This window comes from Megascapheus bottae, chromosome 6, assembly GCF_031878675.1.
Source record: "Megascapheus bottae isolate mThoBot1 chromosome 6, mThoBot2.hap1, whole genome shotgun sequence".
NCBI lineage: Eukaryota > Metazoa > Chordata > Mammalia > Rodentia > Geomyidae > Megascapheus > Megascapheus bottae.
In genome coordinates, this window is record NC_143514.1 from 52,079,963 (window position 1) to 52,105,961 (window position 25,999).

General features: G+C 35.3%; 1 protein-coding gene across 3 annotated transcripts in view; it reads left to right on the forward strand.

Annotated features, from left to right (window-relative positions):
- The first annotated feature begins 3,257 nt into the window (after positions 1-3,257).
- LOC150061855 (BEN domain-containing protein 5) overlaps positions 3,258-25,999 on the forward strand; it is a 971,256-nt gene continuing 948,514 nt past the window's right edge. For all 3 annotated transcript variants that reach the window (XM_090334883.1, XM_090334882.1, XM_090334881.1), the window contains exon 1: positions 3,258-3,380. In XM_090334883.1, the coding sequence (XP_090191009.1) occupies positions 3,347-3,380 (34 nt within the window). In that variant the 5' untranslated portion in view covers positions 3,258-3,346. The remainder of the gene's footprint in view (positions 3,381-25,999) is intronic.

Consider the following 25,999-nt stretch of genomic DNA (forward strand, 5'->3'; position numbering starts at 1 on the left):
ACAGAAAGAGTAGGTGAATCCCACATGGATTGTTTGAAACATGGCATCCTGACTCTGTGGTGGGTGGTACTATGTGTAGATACAGAGACCATGGGACATCCCAGAGAAAGAGGATCTTCCAGAGACACTTTGAATGGTTATCACAGGAAAACTAATTCCTAAGAGCCCATGGAGGGGGTATTTCTAACTTTCTCTCCATGCTGTGTTATTTTAAACAACAAAATGGAAGTCTCTGAGGACTCCAGCAAGAATGGAGGAGTTTACACTCCCTCCGTACTACATCCTACAGAGTCGCCGACACCCACCCAAGAGAACAGAATCTGATCCTGTCAACCATCTAATTTTTCAGGCATTTCATCTGCTTGGTGCAGCTGGCATTTGTCTATCATCCCTAACAGAATTTTTTACAATAATTTGAAATGTTCTCTCTCTCTCTATATATATATATATAGGCTAATATGGCAGCCACTTGCTATATGTGCCTATGAGCAATCAAAATGTGGCTAGTGTGGCAAAGTCACTATGTTCTATATTCAAAATTAAAATAGAAAAATGCTGTTTTATGTTGTCATATTTAACCTATTTTTCATCAACAGAACATCTGTGCAGAATCTGAATCAGTAACAGCATTGGATGTTTAAGTGATTATTCTAATCATACTGGTTTTTTTTACATTATTGTAGGGATAATGTATAGAGGGGTTACAGTTACATTTATCAGCTAGTAGGGGCATTACTTCTTGCACATTAATACCCTTTCTCATGTCTTTCCCCCCATTTCCCTCCCTTACCCCTTTCCAATCATCTTGTTTCCCCCTTCCCATGTTTTATATTTGTCCAATTCCCCATTTGTCTTAGAGCAATGCTTTGTGGTAGGCAGACCCTTTGTCTCAGGGCTTGTTTTTTGTTTTTGTTTTGTTTTGGTAAAGAAAATTCAAGTTCAATAGGTTTAAATAATTTGCCCAAGATTATAAAGCTATAATAAGGTCAGAGTCTTAGTGGAACTCAGATTTTTCTTTTCATTTAATTTTTCTATCATCTCCACATACATAATGGAGTTCCTTTGTTTTCTTCAGTCATCAGTGACTCTTCCTGTACTGAAATTCCCACAACTCTTTCAACTTCTGCTGTCATCAGGAAGACAAGCAAAAGATGACATGTTCATCTTGATGGTTGTATGGACATATTGTGAATTTTAAACTATCCAAATGTGAAAGAAAGTTTTGATGTTTATTTCTCATCACAATCCAGGGACGTACGTACGTACGTACGTATGTATGCATGTATATTGCAGGTCCTTGGCTTGAACTCAGTACCTGGGAATTGTCCCTGAGCTTCTTTCGCTCAAGGCTAGTGGTCTCTAACTTGAGCCACAGCTCCATTTCTGGCTTCTTTTGTAGTTTATTGGAGATAAGAGTCTCTTCATATACTTTTATGCTCAGGCAGGCTTGGAATAGCAAGCCTCAGATCTCAGCCTCCTGAATACCAAGTCATTGGTGCTTGATCTTTAATTTTTTTTTAATTTTATTATTGTCCTGGTAATGTATAGAGGTGTTATAGTTACATTCACCAGGTAGTAGGTGCATTACTTCTAACACATTGATACCTCTTCTCATGTTTTTGTCCCCATCTCCCTCCCTCCACCTCCTCCCAATCATTTGTTTTCCCTCCTTCCCTTTCCTATTTCAAATAAATAAACATATGTAAAATATACCAGGTAATAAAATCAGATAGTAGCAATGTGAATTTAACCAAAGGGCAACAAAAGAGAAGAAAATAACATAGTACACTAAGAACAACAATCACAAAAGATAAAGCTCTTGTTCCCATATCCTAGAGATCCTTTCATTTAGTCTCATCCTATATGACTTTATGTACCTAGGTTTTGAGCTATTGTAATCCTCTGCTAGGAGAGTCCTATATGTGTACTAATTATTACAAATGAGGGAAACCATTGAATCTATGTTCCTTTGGGTCTGGCTTACTTCATTTAATATGTTTTTTTTTCCCAAGTCTTTCTAATGGCAGCCTAGAATTCCATTGTGTATAAGTACCACATCTTCTTGATCTAATCATCTACTGAGGGGCATCTGGGTTGGTCCATATTTCGCTATGGTAAATAGTGCTGCAATGAACATCGTTGTGCTAGTGGTTTTAGTATGTCCTTGTTTCTGGACATTTGGGTAAATACCAAGGAGTGGAATTGCAGGGTCATAGGGGAGCTCTATATGTTTAGTCTTTTGAGGGGTTTAGTCTTTTGCAATCAATTCTGATGGCAACTTTCTGTAGAAGATTTTTTTTTTGGTGCTCACATCTTATCCCTGATTTCGGTGCAAGGGAAAGGAGAGCTGTATGCATTTTTGCCCATATTTGCCTTAAAAGTTTTCTGATTCCTTTGCTTTTCAACCATACGTCTTTTTCTCAAACTTTGTAAGTCTAACTCAGTCAGGGACAACATAACCAGAAAACAGGAGTTCCAGGTTTGAGATAGAGACTAACTTTGAGCCAGTGGGGATGGAAATTAGGAGGCAAATGCCCCCAATTCCTTCTTCAGTGGGACAATGAATGAGGCATATTTGATGCAGCCAAATACGAGATTAAGTACAGCTGTGTAGTAAAGCAATCATTTCAACAACACATTTTTCTTGGCTCTTTTCCTTTCCGATCTTTTTCCATTTCCACTGATTTCCTCCCAGGTTTTCAAATTCTTGCCTCAGGCTTGGCTTTTGGAGAACCCAAATACACTACCGTAGTCACACAGTGACTTCTCTACAGAGGCAACACTTTACCCTGCGTAACTGTGCTCAGCTATAGTTGACATCTGTACTCAAGAGATTTCTCTGTCCTGCACATTCTTCTCCTTTGTCCCTTTGACACACAGTCATTCTTCAAGACTCAGCTACCATAGTCACTTCCTTTGAAATCTTCGCTCCCAAGTCCCCAGAGTTCAGCACCAAGCACAGAAATGCAGTCCAGCCAGGCTCTGGGGTCAGCTCCAGGACTACACCATTGCCCGGAGTCAGCCGAGCATGCTCAGTTGTACAACTCTAAGGCCTGGTTGTGAGGGAGCTGGGAGTTTAGCTCCGCCCCGGGGAGCCAGGCTGGGGAGGGAGTTGGCACCTCGTGGGCGGGGCCTAGGCAGCACGCTCTCCCTGACCCCGCCCCTCGCACCCCCCCTCCCTCCGCCACGCTTCAGCCGCCTGCGCACCCACCGCGAGTTGCCTTGGCAACCGCTGCACAGCGTCTGCCGGAGGGAGCTCCTGTCAGCCGGCAGATTCCCACCACTCCGCTCGCTCCCCACTGCCCCGTAGCTTTTACGTGGGCTCCGAGTCTGAGGGACAACAAAAATGGCGGAACGGAGCCAGACGACGCCTGAGGCAGGTCTGTGGGGGCGGTCGGTGAAGAAAAAGCTGAGGCTGCCTGGCTGTCCTGGGCCTGCAAAGGGCAAGGGAACTAGACCAGGCTCTTCCCTCCTGAGGAGACTCTCCAGTGTGTTTGCTTGGTGGAGCTGTGACCTCGGGGTCAGGGGTCAAGGGTGGTGTGTACCCCTCGGAGTGACCTCGAAGTTCTGCCGGTGAAGGGGTGTGCGTGAGGGTGTGTGCGGGTGTGCACACGCTTGAGGGAGCATGGGCCCAGAAAGGGCTGTGACACACGAGGGCAGACCTAGGTCCTAACGTTGAGGGGCACCTGTGCGGTACCTCGGGCTAGGCGCGTTCTCCACACCATGGGAAGGTGGGAGGGATTTAGTTAGTTTGAGCATGATTTGCAGTGAGGGGAGGCTCTGGGGATCCCAAGCAGACAGGTATATACGGTTTACTCAGCGTATTTGTGTAGAGTGTCCCCTCTGTACATCACCCTGACAGTAAAGTACAACTTAAAAAGATGTAGAGTGCTCAGGACCACCTCTGGTCACAGAGAAACTGTAGAGGTCTTCATTTGAATCCCGAGGTGGACAGTAGGCTTGAGAGGACATCCAGAGCCCAGTCCCTCAGGAGTCTGTCAAAGGAGGCTGAAGCAGAGGCAGTAGTGTATATGGAATCCTAAAGGTCATTCAGAATCACGAAAGGGTGCATCTCTACATCTCTTTGAGTGGAAGATAGTCTTGAAGGGAAGATAGTCCCAAAGTCCTCTTCTTATAAGAGACCCTGGTTGGGTTTGGCTGGGCTAGAGAGTGAGTGACCAAAGTGTCTTACAGGATCATAAAAGACAGCTGGTGAGGGAATTTGTTCATAAGAGAGGTCGAGGACTGGAGAACTGAAACTTTAATACAAGGGGTAACATACGTATGTGTATAAGAGACCAGGGGGTTAAGAATAAATATGGTGATGGATGATGAAAGTGGTATCCATAACTACATACATGTCCTAATGAAGTATTTAGATGTGATAAGAATGACTCACTTGAATGATTACAGTATTGGTGCATATTTGTATGTGTGTGCATGTGTGTAATTCAGAAATTGGAACTACAAACTATATGAAATGGTCAGGAATGGGTTCAAGGGACCATTATCTCTCAAGGTCCCCTTTATGGTTTCTTTTTCTTTCAGTAGAATCTCTGTTTCTTCCATTCATTTTCGAATTTGGCTGTCTCATAAGATACCCACATGTTTATTCATTTGTGTATTCAACATATTTATTAAATACTAATTATATACCACATACCAAATTAGACACTGGAAACTCTGCTCCTAATTTTCTTACCCTGGGTCTGCCTTTCTCTCTCTCTCTCTCTCTCTCTCTCTCTCTCTCTCTCTCTCTCTCTCTCTCTCTCTCTCTCTCTCTCTCTTCCCCTTCCTTCCTTCCTTCCTGCCTGCCTGCCTTCCTTCCTTCCTTCCGTCCTTCCTTTTTCTTTCTTCTTCCTTCCTTTCTCTTTCCTTCTCCTTCCTTCCTTCCTTCCTTCCTTCCTTCCTTCCTTCCTTCCTTCCTTCCTTCTTTCCTAATAGAATTATTGGGGGTCGAATCTACTAGCTTATATATTTTGATTACTGTCTTCATGTGGAAATGTAAACTCCAAGGGACTCTAGTTGTTGATGAGTCCCATATGTCTGGAAATGAATGTAGTATATAGTATATGATCAATAAGTAAATGAATAGCTGAATGTCTTGTCTTGGGTGATATTTTAGCTGGAATATGATAGAATCAAAATAAACGAAAACAACAGCAAAGAGTGACATAGGTGGAAGGAAACTTAAGTGGACAGACCTCAAAACTGGTGGAAATATGATTTTTCTATGTCAGGAGCTAGGGGACAAATGTGGATACACATAGGCCCTTAGGGAGGAGGAAGGAAGGAAGCTGAACATTAAAAACATAATTCTGAATACCATGATGAGTATAGAAGATAAATAATGAATATAGGGACACAGAAGTAACAATGGAGAAGTAGTGAGATGCATCTACAAGATAAATTAATAGGGTATAGAAAAATGAGAGGGCAAAAGAGTAGGAAGTATCAAAGACCACTTGTCATTTTCTATCTTGTACAAGTGGATAGGGAGGATTGGGAGAGGTTTTGGCTCAGTTGGAGAGGGAATATTATGAATTTGGTTTGTGATATAAAAAGTTTGAGGTATCTTTAAGACAGACAAATAGATGATGACATTAATAAAGCAGTGGGTAAGAAAAGTCATATTAAGTGCAGTAAGCCAGACCCAAAGGAACATAGACTCAATGGTTTCCCTCATTTGTAATAATTCGTACACATCTAGAACTCTCCTAGCAGAGGATCACAATAGCTTAAAAGCTATTCACATAAGGTCATATAGGATGAGACTAAATGAAATGAACGCTAGGATATGGAAACAAGAGGTTTATCTTTGTGGTTTTTGTTCTTAATGTACTATGTTATTTCTTTTTTCTTTTTTCCCCTATGGTTAATCTCATGTTGTTACTGTATCTGTTACCTGGTATATGGCATATATGTTTATCTGTTTATTTGAAAAAGAGAAAGGATGGAAAGGGGGAAAAACAAGATGATTAGGATGGCGTGGAGGGAGGGAAACAGGAACAAAAACATGAGAAGAGGTATCAGTGTTTGAGAAGTAATGCACCTACTTAACCTGGCGAATGTAACTGTAACCTGTCTTTACATTACCCCGACAATAAAAAAAAGAGAGAAAAGTCTGAACTGGCATGGAAAGAATTATTTGGAGTTGAGACAGTTACTGATGACATGGATGTGGATGCAATTACCTTGAGGGAAAAGAGGCCTAAAATGAATTTTTGAGTGGCTGCATTATTTTGGTCCCATCTAGGGAGATTTAGAAGTACAACCAGAGAGATTAGAGCACAATCAAGATTATTTCCATGAACATAGTTCTACTGGTAGCCTTAGTGTGGCATTGTTTGTATGCTGTTGGATAAATGACCAGGAGTGACACTGCTGGATATTTTGAGGAATTCCATACTACTTTCCAAAGTGGTTGAACAAAGTTACATTCCCACTAGCAGTGTAGTAGAGTTTCTTTTTGGCCACATCCCTGCCAGCAATTGTTATTGTTAGCTTTCTTGTCATTCTAACTGGGATGAGGTGGAATCTCAATGTTGTTTTGATTTACAATTCTTTTATGGCCAGAGATGTTGGATATTTCTTCATATGTGTATTGATCATTCTTATTACTTCTTTTGAGAAGTATCTAAGTCTTAGCCCATTTATTAATTGGGTCTTTGTTTCTTTGAAAGTTTATTTTTGGGGGGATTAATTTTTTGAGCTCTAACTGTATTTTAGATATGAGACCTTGTTCGATGCATAGCCAATAAAAATCTCCCATTCTGTGGGTTTTCTCTTTGTCTTGTTATCTATGTTCATTTGATGCTCTCTTACTTATACAGTCTTTCTTTGATTTGTTGTGATTCTGGATCTTTAAGTAGGAAATTTCTATCGGTGCCTAGGAGCCCTACCTATTCCTGTAATAGTTTCATGGTATCTGGCATTACATTGAGGTTTTTGATCCCTTTGGAATTGATTCTGGTGCAGGGTGATATGTAAAGATTTAGCTTCAGGTTTCTGCATGTGGATGGAGAATTTTGGCATCACCATTTGTTGAAGAGGTTTTCTTTTATCCTGTGTTTTGGCTCCCTTGTCCAATATTAGATGGCTGTAGGTTTGAAAGTTCATTTCTGGCCTTCTATTCTATTCTCTTGGTCCTCACGCCTATTCTTTTGTCAGCATTGTTTACCATTGTCAAAATAGCAAATCGGCCTTGAAATCCCTCAGTGGATGAATGGATCAAGAAAATGTGATATATAGACATAGTGGAATTCTACTCATTCATCCAAAAATGATATTGTACCATTCATAAGGAAAATAAAGACTTGGAAAAATTATATTAAGCGAAATAAGTCAGACCCAAAGAAACATCGATTGCATCATTTCCCTCATTTGTGGTAACTCAGAACATAACTAAAATTTACAAGTAAACACACTGGGTGGTAAAAGAAAAAAACATAAATTACATAAGTTTCTAGGCATTTACACAGTGAGACCAGAGAGGGTATTAGGAAAGGATCACATAGGTGCAATAGCTATGTACATCTGACCATATAAAATAATCATTAAAATGAACTCCAGGAAATGGAAACAAAAGCTTTTCTTCTTTGTTGCTGTTTTTGTTTTCATTTCCTTTTGTCTTATTTGCTTGTTTATCTGTCTTTGGGAAGGCAAGGAGGGACAAAGAAATTGTGGGGCAAAGGGTGAACAAATGCAGTAGTGATACTAGACACTGTGTTGAAAAGGAACTATTTAACTCACGGGTGGGGCTGGGAGGGAGAAACTGGGGAGGGGGAAGAAAATACATATTAAAACTATGTACTCTTTATCTGACTTATATAACTGTAACCCCTTTGTTTGTCATCCTTACAGTAACAATAAATACATATTGTAAAAAGAAAGCAATTAAAGGCTTTAACCTTGGATACTAGTAGGAATATAATGCTAATATGGCAACTATCAAAGGGCTAAAGAATAATCACTTAATCTTTGAGATAAAGAGTCCCTAAAAAATTATAAAAAGTATCTCAATACAAATGGAATACTCAGTAGCCTGAACACTGTCTAGTGAAGTAAAAATACAAAGAATGTAAAATTGCATTTGGAGCTTATTGATACATTTGATGAGGGAGGAATTGATGAGGGAAAGAAGCTTATCTAGCTTCTGAATCATATGGTCTCAAGTTTGTTTGTTTTGGTTGGTTTTGAGGCCTGAGCACTGTCCCTATCTCTTCAGCTCAAGGCTATTGATCTACCACTTGAACCACAGTGCCATTTCTGGTTTTCTGGTGGTTAATTGGAGATAAGGGTCTCACAGACTTTTGTGCCTATGCTGGCTTTGAACCTCAATCCTCAGGTCTCAGCCTCCTGAATAGGCGTGAGCCACCAGTGCCCAGTGCAAGTATGTTTGCGGGTCAAATGATAGAGCCCCTGCCTAGCAAACCCTAAGTGAAAAGTTCAACCTTCATAACTCCTCCAGCAACCAAAAATAGAAAATTCTATTGTACTAAACATCATTTAGCACTAGAGCATAGTCCAATGGTAGTGGTGATTTTATATCAGGTATCTAGATATTGCTAGACAAAAATGGTATAAAGTACAGCCCTGTGAGTTCTCAACACAACGGGCAACATTTATGGAGTGTTTGTTTTGTGCCAGGTAATGTACTAAATGCTTTATATATTTTATTCATTTTAACTTCAGGGCGCTTCTCAAAAATATATGTTTTGTATGTAGAGAAGTTTTGTCACAGAGAACTCCAGTAAACTTCTGAGTATCTGCAATGATTTTGTATTTTGGTTTTCAGATTGTTTTAATATTATACAGATTCATTATTTGGCTATTTATATTTTAGCAGTTTACATACTGAAAAACCTCATAACTATGATGAAAACTTCTGTCCTACATGAAATATTCTTAGTTTATGTATATTCTAGCAAAGTGAAGAGGAAAAAACTAGGGATCACATCTCTTTTTTTTATTTTTTTGCCAGTCCTTGGGCTTGCACTCAGTGCCTGGGTACTGTCCTTGAGCTTTCTCAAGGCTAGAGCTCTACCACTTGAACCATAGCACCACTTCCAGCTTTTTTCGTATATGTGGTACTGAGGAATTGAATGCAGGGCTTTGTGCATGCTAGGCAAGCATTCTACCACTAGGCTACACTAGGCCCCCTCCAATCTTTGCATAAATCCTATAGCTGATTTTTATGAGGCATGGACTTTGGTTCAACTTTTCTGCTCTTCAGTTTCTTAATGTGTGAAATGAAGAATAGTTGTAGATATTAGAGATTATATACTTGGAGAGTTCAAAAATATTATTTTCTGAGTTTACTTAGAGCTTTAGTATAAAATGTCTCAAATGTGTTCAGTATAAAAACAAAATTTATACAGTAGGTGTTCAATATAAGATTTTTATCCTTGGTATAATTGCTTTGTTATAAGAAAGGCAGATACCAAGTTTTGAAGAGTGTAAAATTGTTACCCTTTGTCATGGAACTGTCTCTCTGTGTGGTGGACTTTAAATATTTTTTTTAAGAAGTGAAGGGACTCTTAAAATATATTTTTTTTCAAGCATGCAGTTAACCCTGTAAGAAAGTCAGAGTTATGAAAGGAAATTTCTTCTGTTAAATCCTGTCACTTTAAATGGCCACATGGTTGTCAAGATTTTTGTTTTTTTTCAGCAATTTAATAATAAAATATAAGAAAAAGAAAATCATATGGTTATCTAAATGTAGATTGCACCTGCATCAATTTTTTTTAGCTCCTTCTGTCTCTCTCTTTTCCAACTATAAAACTTTTGTTTGAATTACCTTGTTTTTCTATATTTCTAGGTTTGATGCTTTGTGGATACCTGTTTAGACTGGATGTGTGTGTGTGTGTTTGTGTGTGTGTGTGTGTGTGCACATGCATGCATACATGTATGCATGTATATGTGTGCTGGTATTAGGGCTTGAACTTAGGGTCTGGGCACTGTCCCTGAGTTTTTGTGCTCAAGGCTGGTGCTCTACCACAAAAATGAGCCACAGCTCTACTTGTGGCTTTCTACTAATTGATTGAAGATAAGAATTTCACTGACTTGTTTGCCCAAGCTTGCTTCAAACTCTGATCCTCATATCTCAGCCTCCTTAGTAGCTAAGATGTGACTTACCAATGCTCAGGTAGACTGGATACTTTAATTTGTTAAAATTACCAGATTAATGGCTCACATCTGTAATCTCATACATTACAAAGATAGAAAGAAGAAGGAGGATCACAGTCTAAGGTCAGTTCATTTGAACAATAAAGAGAAAAAAAGACCTGTTTTCATGATTTCAGTGGTAGAGTACTTCTATAACAAGTACTAGGCCCTGAGTCAAATCCCTAATACTGTAAAAAAAATCAGCTCTACATGTATATGAAATTGCAGACAATTTGGAAATTTTAAGGGCCTTATAAATGAGCATACTATTAACTATCATGTGTTAGTATTTGGGAAACATAGTTAAGCCTTTTGGTTTTATTTCCTTATTCATAAGCTAAGAAAATAGAAGCTACTTTTAAGTAGAAAATTTGAGATAAGGTATGGAAAATGCCTTTCTTAGACATGATACTTTCTTAGAACTTAGTGTGTATGTATGGAATTCTGGATTGTCATACCTAAAGACTTAGTGGTAAACTCATCTTCAAAGGAAAGGGGCAGTATTAAAATCAGGTCTACAGTGCTATATCTGGGCATAATTACATTTCATAATTTATATTTTTTAATTATGCAAAGGCCATACAATTTAGTTAGTATCAGTTACATAGTACTCACAATGAAGTATGGAACAGTATACTTTTTTTCAACTTTAAAAATTATTGTTTATTGATTTGGCATATTTGCATTTCTTTTTTTCTTTTCCTCACTAGACACTATGTTAGAAATGAGCTACACAATTTGGGGGAAAGAGAGACCAGCATGGAAAAAAAAAAACTGGGAGAAAATGAGGGAGGGGGTGATAACATTAAAAAGAAAATACTAAATACCTGACTTATGTAACTATAATCCCTCTGTACATCACTTTCACAATAAAGTTTTTGTAATAAAAAAAAGCAGAGAAAAAGACTTTCCCAGGACTTGCCACAGCATGTTCCAATCGATTTAATTTTTTCTCCTTTTGACTTAAATGTGTTAGAGACAGAAATCAACTATGTGTTCTGAATATCCCCAGTTCTCACTAGTTTTGGATAAATGATAAGATTGCCTTAATTATAAGGCCCACAGTTGACTAATTTTATGCCTCTACATACTAAAAGGACTTTGGACTTCATTTGTTTGTGATTGTTTATTTATGTATAGAGTTTCTCTATATGGTTCAGACTAGCCTTGAACTCTCACTCTTCCTTCCTCAACCTCCTCAATGCTAGTATTACAGTTGTGCATAGCCACACCCAATTTCCAGTTACTATTAGAATACTTTTTTTGGGGGGGGGTTATGTAGTATCAAGGTATCGAACCCCGGGCTTCATGCATACTTGGCAAGTACTTTACTGCTAGGCCACACTCCTGGTCCAGAATACTTTATGGAACAATATTCTATAATAAAACATACTAATATCGTATCCACACTATACAACTTCATATCAATTGGGGGTCATATTTTGATACCAAATTAATTGTGGTCTCAGAGTTCAAAAGTTGGGGATTTTAGAATTGTGGAAATACATACTTACTTAACCCATTAAAAATGTTTGTAGAAAGTCAAATTAGTTTTTATCCACAATCTTATTAAAGATTCTAAAATGAAAAAGAAAATTGAAAAAGAATTGCCAGGAAGCTTATGTAATTATTTTTTCTAAGTCTGTCTGATGCAGTCTATATACACGTGTCTTCTGTTTCAGAGTTCCTTACCTTAGTTTTTAGTCACTTTCAGTGATAGACACTAGAAAATTATATGTATATATGTACAATTTAAAAGACCAGAAGACATTTTGTGTATATATTAACTCAAAATCACCATTTTGTCTTTGAAGCCAGAAAAGAACAGCAGTCTTATATGAGTTTCAAAGAAGTTTAATTAATTAAAATTTTAATTAATTAAAAATTTCAGTAATGGAGTTGGTGTAAACTCAATATTGATGTAAGGAAAATTTTTATTCTTAGATGAATTTGATGTTACTAATTATAAAAATTATTTGAAGTGTAAAAGCTTATAATAATTCATTGCTAATGTTCACCATATGGGAATATGATAATTTTTCCTTTTTACATTTTTCATTTATCTAATGGAATCCAAAAAGGAATTCCTCTCCTTTCAAACTGTAATGAAGATATTTTATTTGTCACATATATTTAAGAACTATTGACATTTAAAGTAATGTACTTACGAAAGAAAAATGAAGCAAAGAAATAAAAAGGGACTCCTAAAATTTGACATAGTATTAAAAACTTTTTCATGAGATTGAATATCCTAAATATTTTTATAATGTTACAAAGAAAGGGAATAATTAAAATTTACTTGCCTTAATTTCAGAAGTAACTTATGAATTTCTGTCATGTTTCTGTGGAATAAAGTGCTGTATTATAGACTAAGTTTTAATCTTTTAAATTGTTTTTTCAAAACTATATTGAGCTGGGTACTAGGTGCTCGTGTCTCTATAATCCTTACTATTCAGGTGACTGAGATCTGAGGATGGAGGTTTACAGCCAGCCCAGGAAGGAAAGTCCATGAAACTTTTATTAACCACCAAAAAGTCAGAAGTGGAGCTGTGGCTCAAATGGCAGAGCACCAGCCCTGAGATGAAAAAGCACCAGGGACCATACTTAGGCTCTGAGTTTAATCCCCAGTACTGGCACATGTAAATATTAAATCAGATATAAAACCACATCACTTATTTGAGGATTTTGGAAACTTCAGTATGTAGCTTTTTTCGTAATATGCATTTTGAAGCAATATTCTGTCTTAAGTCTTTCATTTTTTTTTTTTGTGGGTCATGGGGCTTGAACTTGGCCTAGGCAATGTCCCTGAGCTTTTCAGCTCAAGGTTACCACCCTACCCCTGGGCCTGGGCATTGTCCCTGAGCTCTTCAGCTCAAGGCTACCGCCCTACCCTTGAGCCAAGCCCCAGTTCTGTTTTCTAGAGGTTAATTGGAGATAAGAGTCTCAGGTCCTTTTGTGCCTGGGCTGGCTTTGAAGCTTGATCCTCAGATCTCAGCCTCCTGAGTAGCTAGGATTACAGGTGTGAACCACCTCCCCTGTGCCTGGCAGTCTTCAGTCTCATATTCATTTTGTGACTAATTTTGTGTCATGTAATTTTATGATAAATTATATGCATATGTCAAAGTGTATATTATTAGTATATGATTACATATATTGGCATTTTGGCAATGTATACTAACATGAATATCCTAAAGGGGAATTCACATTATTTTGGCTCTAACAACATTTCATGAGTGTCTTTGGGCTCAAAACATGAATAATTAATGTCTTTAATATAGAACTTAATATTCTGTCTTATAAATACAAGTGTATTATCTATAAATATTGTTGTCATATCGTAGTCTGGACAAGATAGCATGCTAAGTCTTCCAGGCTTCATTTTGAATTCTACTATTTTTGGTTCTACTGTTTTTAAACATTTTTCATACATACTGTGTGATTTAGATCATTAATGATCCTGTTAGGTTTAAAGATTTTTAAAATAATATTTTTCATATAATTAATATAATCATAATTCAATTTTCATAATACTTTTAGAACATTTACAGACATTTCATACGTATAATTTACATTAGTGCAAGAGTCATTCTGCTAAACATTTGCTATATGGTACAGAATTTTGAAAATTACTCAGTTCTCATAGAACTATTGTGAGGAACATATTATTATTATGATTTTTGCAAAAAGGAATGTGAAATTCATGTAGTTAAGTAGTTTTGCCAGGGTTACATGATTAATAAATTGATAGATCACAGATGGCTTAAAGATGCTGTTACAATAAATACCAGTATTAGTTTAGACTTTTGCAAAGATTGGAGTTGCTAAGATAATTTAAGATGTGAAAAACATAAGCTGGAAGTGGTGCTGAGGCTCAAATGGTAGAGTGCTAAGCCTTAAGAAAGTCCAAGGACAGTGCTCAGGCCCTGAGCCCAAGCCCAGAACTAGCAAAAAAAAAAAAGATGTGAAAAACAAATGTTTTCACATTGGTATCTCATTTCATATTAGTACTTAGTATTAGTAAATATAACTTAATCTTTAGATAACATGTACATAGATATTGCAGTTGTTTTAAATCATTTTGATATATAGTTATGACTAGAGGTAGATGATTTCTGGATGTCCCCTACACTTTATTCTCTAAATACTTGACATGCTTACCTACTTTGAGAAGAAAGAAATGCAAATATAAGTACGTGAAAGCATACCTGGCTAGGAAATAATTAACAAGTACTCTTTTATATTTTTGTATTATACCAGTACTGTAAGATCTATAGTATTGCTGAGTGCCAATAGTTCCTGCCTATATTCCTATCTACTCAGAAGCTTGAGATCTGAGGATTGAGGCTTCAAGACAACCCAGGCAGAAAAGTCCATGAGACTCTTAACTCCCATTAACCACTACTACAGTAATGAGTTTAAGAGTTTCAACTCTGGTATTGGTACAGGAGAGTGCAAGTGAACATGTGCCAGTGCACACACATACCACACATACATACATATGTACATAAATAAAGATGTGCTGCCTGCAAGGAAGAAATATTATGAAGACATACTTTTTTATTGTGTGAAGTCTTTTTTTCTTTTCCATATATTTTTATTGTATTTAATAGAAGGGTTGCATTATATTCACCAGATAGAAGGTGTATTACTTCACAAACATTGATACCTTTCTCATGTCTTGGTCCCCATTTCCCTCTCCTCATCCCCACCCCTCCTCTTGTTTTCCCCCCTTCCCTATCCTATTTCAAATATACAATATATCAGATAACAAGGTGAAATACTGTAACAATATGAGATAACCAAGGGACAGCAAAAGAGATGAGAGATAACATAGTACATTAAGGACAACAATCACTTGTTATATGGCTTTTGTTTCTATATCCTGGAGGTCCTTTCATTTGAAGAGATACTTTTATTTGGAAATTTCTACAGCATTTTAGCATTAGAATTATATTTTATATTTAAATTTATTTTTATTTTCAAAGTGCAAAGATATAGACAATGTTTAATCAGTCAAGAAATATTCTGTTTTTTAACCAAGATTTTCTGATATTCCTTTAAATGAAGTAAGTAGAGACAGTTACTGAACTGACAATCATTTTTTTTGGGTGTGTTTGAGCAAGTCCTAAACTTGTGGGGCGTTATTTATTCTTTTTGTATCTTGTGAGGAAAGATATAACCTTGTCAACTGGAAGACAGCTAAGTAGTAGCAATCCATGCTACTGAAGATACAAGTACAATAAGGAGTCAAGGCTAAACTGTGAAAGCTGTTTACATAATGTCCCTCCTAGCTTGTTCCTCTTTATTCCTGACTACTTAGACCCTACCTCATTAGTGGTACTAGGGAGACTTTTCTCTCTGCGCAACACATCCAGATTCAGTTCATCTTCTTATTTAATATTCCAAATGCACATTCCTTGTTTCCTTTTCTCTTTCTATTCAATTGTGTCATTTCCTGTGAAATCAATCAATTAGTTTATGTTTATGTTTATGATCAGTTATTCTTTTTGGCTCACATGGGAACTGAGGTAGCTGCAGTGTATTTACACTAGAATTGGTTAAGAAATTAGAATGGTGACAGAGTCAAGTTATGTGAACTGGTAACCTTTCTGAATCATTTTTCCTTTCTCATAAATGGCACAGAACAGGTTCATTTCTAGGGATGATTGCAAAATGCTATCCACACTTAAGCTATTACTACTAAGGCATTTCTAGTGCTTTGTGAATATTTAATAATTAACCCATGGGAAATAAACATGCAAGTCTCAGTTGAAGAAATTCTAATGTTGAATAAAGTTCAACACCCATAAAGAAAATGCAGTTCAAAACTACAATAAGATTCCATCTTACCCTAGTCATAAGAGAAATCAAGAAGACAAACAACAAATTATTGTAAGAATGTAGAGAAAAACAAACCCTTATATACAATTGATAGGAATATAAACTAATGTAACCACAATGGAAATCAATATGGAGGTTCATCACTCAATTAAAACTAGATCTACCTTATAACTATACCATATACCCCTTGGTCATCTAGATGCAGGAGTGTAAAGCAATATATGAGAGAGAGATAGCTGCATGCTTATCTTTGTTAACTACACCTCTGTTCATAATCCCCAACTGTGGGATCTACTGACTTACCCATCAGCCCCAATTAATGCATACTACTATGAAATTTTACTCAACCATGAAGAAAAACCAAATTATTTTACGAAAGAGGGAAGAAGAGATGGAGAGAGAATGGTAGAGGGGACAAGTTTAATCAGGATTCTTTGTGAATCTCTTTTGTACAACTTACATATGCTAATAAAAAATGTTTCTTTTAGGGCCAGGAGTTTGGCCTAGTGGTAGAGTGCTTGCCTAGCGTGCACAAAGACCCAGGTTCAATTCCTCAGTACCACGTACATAGGAAAAAGCCGGAAGTGTTGCTGAGGCTCAAGTGGTAGAGCTCTAGCCATGAGAAAGTCCAAGGACAGTGTTCAGGCCCTCAGCTCAAGCCCAGGACTGGCAAAAAAAAGAAAAATGTTTCTTTTAAAATTTACTTTAATGGGAATTTCCTATGATGTGCTTTGCTTTCAAAGAATTTACACGTCACAATATAGTCTGATACTAATATGAATTGTCTGGCAGTTACTACTCATATTTTAACAAGCTGTGATGAAATTAGAATTTATATTGAGATTGAAGTGGTTAAAAGTTTTTTTAAACAAGATGATTGGGAGGGGGTGAGGGGAAGGAAATGGGGACAAAAACATGAGAAGGGCTATTAATGTGTGAGAAGTAATGTACCTGGTGAATGTAACTGTAACCCTTCTATACATTACCCCAACAATAAAAAATAAAATAAATTTCTTACACACAGAATCATAGGATATCTTTTCAGGACATTGTTTGTGCTGATGTAGTAAATTTGTGTTAATCTTAGTTATATTTGACTTATAGGTTTTTAATTTTTACATTGAAACCAGTTTGAGGAAGCAGGCCATTATGATTGAAAATTAAGTCCAGATAAATAATAGGATATTTCTTAGTTTATGAAGGCAAGAATAAGCCTTTCTTAAAAGGGTTTCAATATGATTTAATTTTGCTAGAAACATTCTATATCACTGAAGGAAAAATATATACTGTAGTGAAAACTTTTCTCTAACATAGCTCTACAAAGCTCTGAGAAATGTAGTGAAAATAAAGTTCCTGAGCAGGAAATTGACTAAATAACCTTAGAACTCTCATATATGCCTTTTTTACTTTCTCTGAAAAATACAGTTAAACTTCCATTGGTATTATCTGGTGGTTTGCTTAGAAAAGATAGAAAAATGGACATTTGAAAACTTGATTTGAGTTACATTCTTCATTAAGGAAAATTAGAGAAGTTCAACTTGTTTTATTTTGTGTAGGTAGGTTTTGTAGTTATGAGCTCTGGATTGTTTGAAGATAGTTTATTTTTATGTTTTCTCTCAATATATTTATAAAATTAGTAATTTATCCTTTTTAGCAACATAAATATGCACACAACAGAAGAAATACAGTCTTTCCTTTTGATGTTTGTATAAACTGTTTTTTCTTAACTTCTCTGGGCAGATCAACAGGCTAAGTATAGCTTAGATTTATTATAAAAAAGAACAATATATATAAAAATTATATGCATATATGAATTTTTAGTAATTTGTATGGATAGGGCATAAACTTCTAAAATCTGCTTTTCTATTTATACACACTGATTTAAAGAATTAATTAATATTTGAAAAGTTCTTAGTATAGTGCCTAGCAGTAAATACAATGTTTATGTATTTGTTAAATAAATTTAAGAAGTTGAATTATGAGAAATCAAGTGACCTTTAAGTTCCTGCAAAGTTTTGAATAAAGTATGAGCTCAGTGGTTATTTTTGATTTGTGATCACCTTAAGCATGAAATGTGATGGGCAAATTTTAGATGAGTGATGCCAAACATTTAACTAGTCACCAATATTTTATTTGCTGTTACATTGTTATTTTACATACTTCTCAGTATTTATGATAGTAAAATATGTGTGTTTGTTCTAGTACTGATAAAAGATTGTTTGACTCATCTTCCTAAAGACATGTCAGGTTGGTCATTTAATTATTAAAAATGGTAGAATTTGTTTGCTCCTGTTAGCTATTAAAAGTAAAAGCATTAACAAAGGTCTTTGACTAAATGACTTGTTTCTTAGAAAATGGAATAACTTAAAATCTCTTGTGACTGATAATTAAGCACTTTTCTTATTGGCATTTATGGATAAAACTGGAATTACTTTAGCAATTAAACATGAAGTATAAAAAAGCAGTTCAAAGTATTAGATATAACCAATAATTATGATTGTATATTGTTTTTCCTACCAGTTGTTCTCCTATATATAGATGGTTTTTAAAAAATTATTATAAAGGTGATATACAGAGGAGTTACAGTTACATAAATCAGGTAATGAGTGTATTTCCCTTTGAATAGTGTCAACCCATTCCCTTGGTCTCTCCCAGTTTTTTCCCTCATGTCTCCCCTCTCTCCAGGTTGTATAGTTCATTAACAACATAGTTTTTAGTGAATATCACTGCTGAGTTGCTTCACCTTTTGTCCCACCATTTCTATACTTCTCCTTCCCTGCCCCCAAATCTAATAGATTTATATACAAAACAAAGGTACAAAAAACAAATACAGAGACAAAAGGAAATAAACCAAAGAAAAACAGAAAAAATGATTTTTCCCATAGCTTGGGATCCATTTTGGTAAGTATCATTTTATATGGTCATATGCACATAGTTACTGAGGCCTGGTGATCCTCTCCAAAGTATATCCTTCTTTTGTCTCACTGTGTGGATGTTTAATTAGACATGTCCAAGTGTAATTATTTGTCTTTTACTATCCATTGTAGATTTATAGGCACATTCTAATTATTATGTATGAGGGAAACCATACACTCTATGTTTCTTGGGGTCTGGCTTACTTAGTATAATATTTTTTGTAAGTCTTTCTGTTTCATTATGAATGGGGCAATGCCATTCTTTTTGATGGAAGCATATAATCCCACTGTGTATATATGCCACATTTTCTAGTAAAAGACTTTATTAACACTGATTTTTACATCATATTTCAAATGCCAAATTTAATAAACAAGTATTCAAGAATGGTATTACTATATGGAATAACTGGCACATAAATTTAAGAACAAATTAAAATTAAGCTGTTTGTTATAGATACATATGGATCTATATAATATATCAATATGTCCACAGAATATATATACCATCATAGATTTAAATGTCTGTATAGTTATATTTATATCACCGAGTTCATATGAATGACCTTGAGTACCCCAGTATTGAGTCATTGCTCTTGTACTGTTTGGATCTAATATTCACATATCAAGGAGACCATGCCCCTTTTGTTCCTTTGGTCTTGGCTTATCTCACTCAACATGATTTGCTCTAGTTGCATTAACTTCCCAGTGCATGCCATTATTTTGTCTTGTCTGGTGGCTATGTAGAATTCGCTTGTATATATGTACCACATTTTTTATATTCTTTCATCTGTAGTGGGGCATCTGGGTTATTTCCAATGCTTGGCTATATTGAATATTTTTTTTTAAATGGCGGGGGGGTTTGGCCTAGTGGTTAAAGTGCTTGCCTAGCATACACGAAGGCCCGGGTTCGATTCCTTGGTACCATATACATAGGAAAAAGCCGGAAGTGGTGCTGAGGCTCAAGTGGTAGAGCTCTAACCTTGAGAAAGTCCAAGGACAGTGCTCAGGCCCTGAGCTCAAGCTCAGAACTGGCGAAAAAAAATGTATTTGTGCACTGATCCTATTCCATATCATAGCTAGGAAAAACAATGCTGCAATAGACATGGTTGTGCTGGTGGATTTAGTGTGGTCTCTTTTGTTGTCATTTGAGTAGGTATCCAGGAGTGGGGTTGCTGGGCCACAGGGAAGCTCTATATTTAGTCTTTTGAGGAACCTCCATTTTCCAGAGTTGTTTGACAAATTTGCATTCCTACTAGCAGTGTAGTAGTGTTCCCTTTTGGCCAACACCTGTTATTCTTAATTTTCTTGATGATGGCCATTCTAACTGGGGTGAGGTAGAATCTCAATGTTGATTTGATTTGCACTTTTATTATGGCCAGAGATGTGGAACATCTCATCTCTTCAAGTGTCTATTGGCCATTATTGTTTGGAATAAAAGATAATTCATGATACAAAATACCTTTAAAGTACATAGATGAGTATTAGTGTTATTTAGTTATTTACTATCTGCAATGGTAACCAAAAAAGGTATACATGCTGACTAAACTTAGTAAAAAAATAAATCTGGGTTTGGGATTTAATAAAGCAGAATCTTTAGCAAAACATTTCCATATAAAGAAAAGAGTGTATTAGTATTTCTTGGCATTGTTTGTTGTGGAAATTTATTAAAAACATAGTTTTATACATGACATTTTATGTGATTCTTTTAATTATCTTAATAGTTAATTTTAATATGTATTGATACCTTACTATTCTGGATGGAGTGAAATAATTAGGTGAATTTGTACTAATATCAGCAATATATTTTGGGGCTATATGATGTAACTATTCAGTTTTAAAGAGCTGATTACCTGGTAACTTTTTTTTAATGGTCATAAGCTGGGAAGAGAGGCTTACACTCTGAACTTGGTGCACTCACTGAGCTCTTCAGCTCAAGGCTAGCCTTCTGCCACATTGAGTCCAGCACCATGTCTGGTTTTCTGGTGGTTAATTGGAGATAAGAGCCTCACCGACTTTCGTGCTGGATCTACCTTTGAATCATGATCCTTAGATCTCAGCCTCCTGAGTGGCTAGGATTATAGGTGTAAGCCACCAATTCTCAGCTTTACCTGGTAATCGTAATACTAGAGATGAGTGTACTAAACATTAATATTTCCCACAAACATATCTTAGCCTAGCTCCTTTCTTTGAAACTAAATGTGTCCACGAGACATAATTTGGCTTTTTTCCTAGGTAATATTAGACCACAATCTCCTTATTTACAATTATAGCAAACTGATTTGGGGTCTTGTGAATGTTTTACTTATCCCTCCCTTGAACTCTTATCCTCTTGATTTTACCTTTCCAGTATCTAGGGCAAACTACTATGCCCAGCTTGCAATTTTCTTATTTTTATTCTTTGATGGACTATAGACAATATAATAAAATTCCATCATTTCATATTTTGAATATATGAAGCATTTTTAGTCATTATTATAAGTAAATCTCGGTTATGAATGACAAATGCATGCATTGTTCATGACAACTTACAAATTCTGGAGAATACAGAATGTAATTTTTACATTTTAAATTTATTCAGCAGTGTCTGTTTCTAGTACATATCTAGTTATATTAAATAAATGCTTAGTGTTACGCTGTCTAATTTAAGATTTTTTCCCTCCCAATGCTTATTATTTATGCATGATTTTCAAGTTTCAGTGGAATACCATATTGGAGTCTTGTCATTGACACAGTCCTAGTTTGTTATTTGCAATGAGATTTACATTCTCATAAGACTTTAAAAAATGATTTTCTAAGAGTCACAATATTGCTCATTCAAAATTTAGCTGTGTACTTACATATAGATATAAAAGCACTGTCAAAGACTCTATTCAGAAGTATAATTTTTATGATTTCATAAGTATTTGAACTTCAGCTGCTGTTCATTTGCTTTAGAATAACTCCTGTAATTCAAGGACTTGGGAGTCACGATAAAGTGTATACTGCAAAGCCACACAGTATCTATGGTGATACTTTAAAGTTTCAAAGTCTCTATAAAATTCTCTAAATTTGAAAATATTAAATAAATGAGCAATTAGATTTTCAAAGGACTGATTAATCTAAATTACGATTTTACTAAGTTTCTGTAGCTACTAATTTGACTACGTTCCCAACACCAGTTATTTTTGAACACATTTTAATTATTATCACTTAACCATATTTACTAGTTCTTTTGAAGAGATCTTTCTCTTAAGAATAATCACTGTTGGGGCTGGGAGTTTGGCTTAGTGGTTAAAGTGCTTGCCTAAAAAAAAAAAAAGAATAATCACTGTAAGAAGTACCTGAAATACACACAGTATAATAGTTTCAATAGCAAAGCTAGTGGCCCCTGTAGATCTTGTCAAATCGAATGAATTTCAGTTTGAAATGGAATTGTACAAATGAATTTAATTATAAAAAAGGATATTTTAGGTAGACATAAGGAATAAAATTCCCCTGATAAAATAACAAAGTAGATAAAAGAGGCAAAGGATAGAATCAATATCCTGATTTATTTTATAATTAAAGCATTAAATTTTTCTGATTACCAGAGTGGTCTGAGGCTTACTTTATTATAATAATATACATTTATTGTTTGTCTGACACAGCATCTCTATCTATCTCAAACAATATGAACTGATGGTTGGAAAAATCAATTAAAATAGCTAATCGTAGAAATAGTACTTATTTTTTAATCTTTGGATGTGGGACTGTGGATTTCATTTTGTTATTGATCTCATGATTAGCATAAACTACAAACAGAATGCATTGTCTACGTTTTCCATGTTTTCTTTGTTCAAAAATATCTAAAGACATTTAAGTAAGCAGTGTATAGACTCCTACTAGATTGTGGTTTTCAGGTATGTTACTGTTCTCTATTCTGTCCTTACTCCAACACATGTTTTTCTTTTTAGTTACTTGCTTCCACTTTCTCAAAATTTTATATGCATTTAACTTTATGTGCATTCAATAGTTTATGCAATGTTTGATTAAGGTAATTACATTGAGAAGGGTAACTGACAGGATGTGACCAGTTACCAGAGGAAACTGAATTGATAGAAAGCCATATAACTTGACTGGTATAAGTACAATGAGTATGTGAGAAAAGTTTCTTTGTTTTGTTGTTAGTGGTCCATGGAATCAGTTAAAAGAAGAGCAGTTTTTAAACATGCTGCTATTTATATATCCAAAATTATTGAAAGCAGGTTGTCAAAGAGATATTTGTACACCCACATCAATAGAACCATTATTCACAATAGGTTATATATAGAAACAACCGATATGTCCATTGACAGATGAATGAATAACCAAAATGTTCATAATCATACTATGGAATATTATTTAGTTTTTAAAAGGAAAGAATCCTGTCATGCAGTTTATTATAGGTGGATTTTGATTACATGCTAAATAGAAAAAGTCATCCACAAAAATCCATAAAATCATTTTAGTTGGATAAATTTCTAAATGTGGTATTCCACTGGGATGTAGAAGGGAAAAATGAGGAAAAGTCAACAATTAGAGACAATCTGTATTCAAAGTATATTTTTAATTATGTAAAATGTAAAAGTTACATGGAAGTATGAATATACTTAATACTACAGAACTGTATGTACACTTAAACTAGTTAAGATGGAGCTGGGAACCAGTGGCCCATGCTTATAATCTTGGCTACACAGGAGGCTGGGATTCAAGAATTACCACTTGAAGCCAGCCAAAGCAGGAAAGACCCTGCTACTCTTATCTCAAATTAACCACCAAAATAAAGCTAAAGGGGAGCTGGACTCAAGTTCATTGAGCACTAGTCTTGAGCAAAAGAGCACAGAGATAGCACCCAGACTCTGAGTTTAAGCCCCGGGACCAGCACAGACACACAGACACCAATAGCAAAGAAGGTAAATTTTATTGTATATTTGTAGCCCCATATAGTTAAAACCTTTTGTGTCATTTTCTTTTTAAAAGTTCTCATGTGTTTTTTTGTTAAAAATATAGCTAATAGGGCTGGGGATATAGCTCAAATTGTAGAGCACTTGCTTAACAAGCAGAAGACCCTGAGTTCAAATCCTGGTATTGATAAAAAAAATCTAAATAATACAGAAAAATATGAATAAAAGGAAATCATCCACAAAGATGACTTTTCTAGTATACCTACTATCAACATTTTGGAATACATATTTCTATTCACTTATGGAGTGTAAATATGTGTGTCATATGTATGTGTGTATATGAATATACATAATTTATGTATATATTTAAAATGTGATATGTGTATTCTTTTATAACTAGGTTTTAGAAAACACTTGGCTGTTATAGTGTGAATATCTTTGCATAGTCTCTCATTGTCATTATGACTAAATGTTCTCTATAATTTGGATATACTGTAAGGTTACAGATATTTAAATATCTTCTGTTCAGGAGAGTCTAGTCTTTATCATTGTTATTTTCTGTAAACAGACATGAAATTAAAATGAATGTATATATATATATATATACAGGAAGCAATAGAATTATATATATATATTCAGGAAGCAGTAGAATTAAGTAGAATTAACCTTCAAAGTTTGATAAAAAGTGAATTTGATCAAGGTAAATTATACTTAAGTGTGGAAATATTATAATGAAATTTTGTTGTGCAATTAATATATGCTAGTATAAAAAGAAAAGTACAATGCATTCAAAAAGAAATTATTTATAACCTCAAATTTTATATCTTATCAAATTGTCACTGAAATGTAAGTGTGGAATAAAGTCATTTCAGACATACTAGAAATTATAATGTATATTTCTGAGGCTTCCTATCTCAACAAGTTCTTAGAGTTATAAACCAGAAAACTGAGAATGTGCAGAAAGACAAAAGTTTATCTAACATATGATGCAAGTAAAAGAAAATCAGATGACGACAAATTAAGCAGTAAATTCAGAGAACAACTACTTTAGATTGGTTCTTGAAAATAGAAGGTTCTTGTAAGAATACCTCTGTAGAAGAAAGAATACTTGGAACTATTTATGCATAAATGGCTAGTCAGGTTGAAGGTACAATTATTTATCAAGTAATAAAAAATAAAGCCATCTAAAAATAGGAAAAGGTGAAATGTAGCACAAATAATTTCTAAAAATGAAGGCAAATGGAGTGCGAGTCAACTTAAGGGAACTGATAGTGAGAAGAAAAGTAACACATTTTCTCTTGAAGCAGAGAATATTCTCTTTCAGATGGTCTATGGGTTGCCGCATTGGACTCGTAAAAAAGGAAATGCTATCCTAACACCATCTGGTCTTGTAGTGAACTTCTTTTCTGGTTTGAGTGGTGTTAATTGAGTTATAGTCAACGTTTAGCCAGAACATAGTAATCATAATTATGTATACAGAAAATAATGGCAAAGCAAAAGAAGGGAATATTGACATTTGAAAGTGAGGTGAAGCAGATGAAAGGTAGAGAGATGAATATGGACAGTATCTTCATCAGACAATGGAGTGGAGCAACAACTACTGTTAAGAAGAAATAGGAGCTATGATGTACATTTACACAAGTAACCAGTAAATTATAAAAAGCATTGGCAGAGGAACATGTCTATATGTGAATGTGTATATGTGTATATGTGTAACAAATGAATTTTATCTTCTAAGTTGAGAAATTAACATACCACCCCCCCCACACATACATAAACACACGATTAGGAGACCATTGTAGGGGAAATCAAGAAGAGTACTGGGACAAGGGATGGAAAACAATAGAACTTCATAGCAATATTTTTAAACCTATCTATTTTGCTACTTAAAATAAAAGGTGCATAGGAATCGTGATTTGTTTTGAGCATTTTAGATACCCGAGAAAGTGTTAAACATGAGAAAGTATCAAAAAATGGCTTAATTTTGGAGGTTGAAGAGAGGTTTGTTTTGTTTTGAGTGGTTTTATGTGATGGTCTTTGGATTTTTATTTTGGTACAGAGCCTGGGTACTGTTCCTGAGCTTATTTTTTGCTCAGGGCTAATGCTCTACCAATTGAGCCCACAGTTCCACTTTTGGCTTTTTGGTGATTAATTGGAGATAATCTCATGGACTTC